Here is a 2,960-nt window from a genome sequence, read left to right as displayed (position 1 = left end):
CTAATTTGGGTCGAGAAGAACACTACTATGGGGAAAGATCAGGATCTAAAAGGATGGCAAAAATATATCAAACATGATCTGTTTATGAACACCATACATTTCTTCTGTTTTCCACATACCTACTTAGGAAAGGTATGTTTCAAAAAGGCAGTCACCCACGAGGAACCTCTTTGCTGAATATAATGATGATCCATAAGTACTATCCAACACTAAGATTCGTGATTGATTAAGGGCAGCAGATGGAAAGGCATTATGGATCTTTGACAGGTGGCACTTAGTCAAACTTTTATTCGACTGGGTTTGATTTTTTTTTTTTTCATAAGGTGGAGGTGCTCCATAAGGCTTTCTCTTCGGCAAAGGGCTTATTATTTGAATCCTCAAATGTGCTGCGACGGGTAAGATGATGTTTTGCCTGGTCAAAAGGAAGCTTCATAGCAAGCCAGATAGACTTAGAATATCTACCAAGACTTGCTACTGCTTTCTGAGCAGTCAAATGGACAGCAAGCTTTGAAAATGGGGTCTTGTGCGGCATATGCAGGTCAGAAATTCTTTCCTTGAAAGAGGATTCCAGCACCTTGTGAATATCAGAGAGAAAGTCTTCTGGCATCTTCTGAACCTTATATTCTGTTCCATACCGCTCCTCTTTAGAGTCCCAGTTTCCAGGATAATCTGGAGAATCCACCATGATTCTGAAGTTGTCTGCTCGAAGGTAAGACATCGCCTTTGTAATTGCATCAGGATCAAATTTCCTCAAGAGGCTGCTACCACTAAGCAGCCACTCTCTGGGTAGTGGTCTCTGCATGTCACTGGCCAGATCAAAGGTGAAGTTGCTAGCAGATGACTTCTGCTGACGCCTGAACTTGACTTCTGCCCAATCTTTCATTTTGTCAAAAATCCATTGTTCAGGTGGTCACTTCTTGATCATAGCAATGTAGTGGAAAACCACCTTGACCACTTCACTATACTGCTCAGTCCCCTTCTCTGTCAATCCAACAGACACTGTAAAAAATGTACAGCCTGGACAAATAGTTATGTGGCTGGCAGAAATTTTCTTTGCCCATCCTTTTGCCTTAATATACGCCAGGATGCTGCCACACCCCTTGTGTTTGATGAGATGACTAATATATTGGCTGGGCTGTGACTGGTACAATTGCTCCTCATCAAGGAACGGGAACATGATGTACAGGAACTGTCCAGGTTCCATTTTCTTTGCGAAGATTTCAGTGCACAGGTGATCTGGCAACCATGGTTCCCCAAAATCCCAGTGATTTTGTGGCGGCTCTTTACTTTGCAGATCTGCAAATAATTCACCAACCCATTGCTCCAGCAGATCCAGCAGCTCACTCCCTAGGACAACCAACTTCATGCAATCTGCTGAATAGTGGTTCTTATACCAATCAGCAAACTTCTGGCAGATATTAGCACCCTGTTTTTGGAGGCCATCTTGTAATATCTGCATATTTCTGTGTGGGGTGCGATGATAAGGATGCTCTGGATTGGAAAGAGACTTGATCAGAAGCACAAGATGCCACTGATCATCTTGTAATGCCTGGTCACGTTCAGAGCCAGCTTCCATAAGAGCGCGATCCAATGTTGACTCAAGAAAGAGGGGAGAGATAAAGAACTGGGCAAAACAATCAAGAGCATTGTATAGAGGTGACATTGACTCTCTCAACAATGATCCAGCACTGCTAGTTGTCCTGTTGGTTGCAGCAATCTCAAATCAATAAGTTGTCTCCATAGCAGTAGTGCAGGCACCTGATAATCCTGAATGGGACAAAAGGTACTCACAATAGGCATTTTCCTCTGGATACTGTGCAAGAAATGACAAATTAGTTACTATTCAGTCTGATGTGGCATGTGTGAGGGAAACACAGTGTAAGCAACAGCCACTCTATCCAACTTACTTTCTCTGTTCTTCCCATGGATAGCAAATGCTGTAAAACATATGCCATGCCCGGCATATCCTTATCATCTAAGTAATAGCCAACACTGACGCTGACAGCCGCGCTGGCCTTGTCAATATCAGGACCATGGACCAGTAGCGCCTCAAGCTTGTTGGGTAGCTTTATCACTTGATAAGAACAATTATCACAGGTAGGCTTCTCAAGCTAGTCCATAATACACTCAATCCCGGTCATGTTGGATGAAATACTGAGGAAGAGAGCAGCAGAATTGGGACAAGGAGCAGGAAATAATAGAGCCTGGGAGGATAGAGTTGATTGCAAAAGCTTTATCAGGGAAGGGGAGGCAATGTCCTAGTGTAGTGTTGGAATTGTGTATTTCACAGGCTGGGTATTTGGGATCAACATGCTACTTGTTTAAATACATACTGGATGGGGTAGGGTAATGACTTGTTATAAAATTTCTCTGTGCTGCCAAGCGCAAAGGACGAGTCATTGTCCATAAAGTATTGGACTGAAAACTGTAAATATCCAATCAAGTCTTTCCTTATGTGGACAGTGGACTACCCATCATGTGAGATAAGACAACCGGTGTCTGTAGGGCTACTGCTCTGGGGTCACACCATAGGGAGTAGCTGTCGGACTGCGCGAACCTCATATTCCGAAGGTATGATGAAAGCTCTGATTATTCCAATCTACCTAACTATCTGACCACTATTTATGGACTTAGGGGTTAAGACCTTTCTGAATACTTCTTTGTTTAATGATCCTGAGACATTTTCGTGAACTAACAAAGGAAAATAGGTGGCTTCAGGTATAGACAGTATGATCCCTTTATTGCAGGGATTATAACCTTCGAGATGCCTGGATCGGCGTGTGCTGAATAGGCTGATAGGTCTCTTGGTATACCACTAGGGTATAGTGGTAATATTCGGCTGACAGATGGGTGAATAGGCCGTTACTAGCAATGTTGCTATCAAGATTGCTATTTGAGTTGACCACGGGGTCTTAATCCCATGGTTAAGGAGCATCTTATATACATGATGAGTTCTATCC

General features: G+C 43.1%; 1 protein-coding gene across 1 annotated transcript; it reads right to left on the bottom strand.

Annotated features, from left to right (window-relative positions):
- Positions 1–316: 316 nt before the first annotated feature.
- VTN00DRAFT_5207 (uncharacterized protein) lies at positions 317–883 on the bottom strand (the record flags this gene model as incomplete). Its single annotated transcript, XM_069431713.1, has 1 exon — positions 317–883. The coding sequence occupies one exon, from the start codon at positions 881–883 to the stop codon at positions 317–319; it is 567 nt and encodes a 188-aa protein (XP_069282714.1).
- Positions 884–2,960: the final 2,077 nt, after the last annotated feature.

This window comes from Thermoascus crustaceus (genome assembly GCF_041956765.1).
Source record: "Thermoascus crustaceus strain CBS 181.67 unplaced genomic scaffold VTN00scaffold_28, whole genome shotgun sequence".
Classification (NCBI taxonomy): domain Eukaryota; kingdom Fungi; phylum Ascomycota; class Eurotiomycetes; order Eurotiales; family Thermoascaceae; genus Thermoascus; species Thermoascus crustaceus.
The sequence above is the reverse complement of the archived record's forward strand: the minus strand, read 5'-3'. Positions and strand labels throughout refer to the sequence as shown.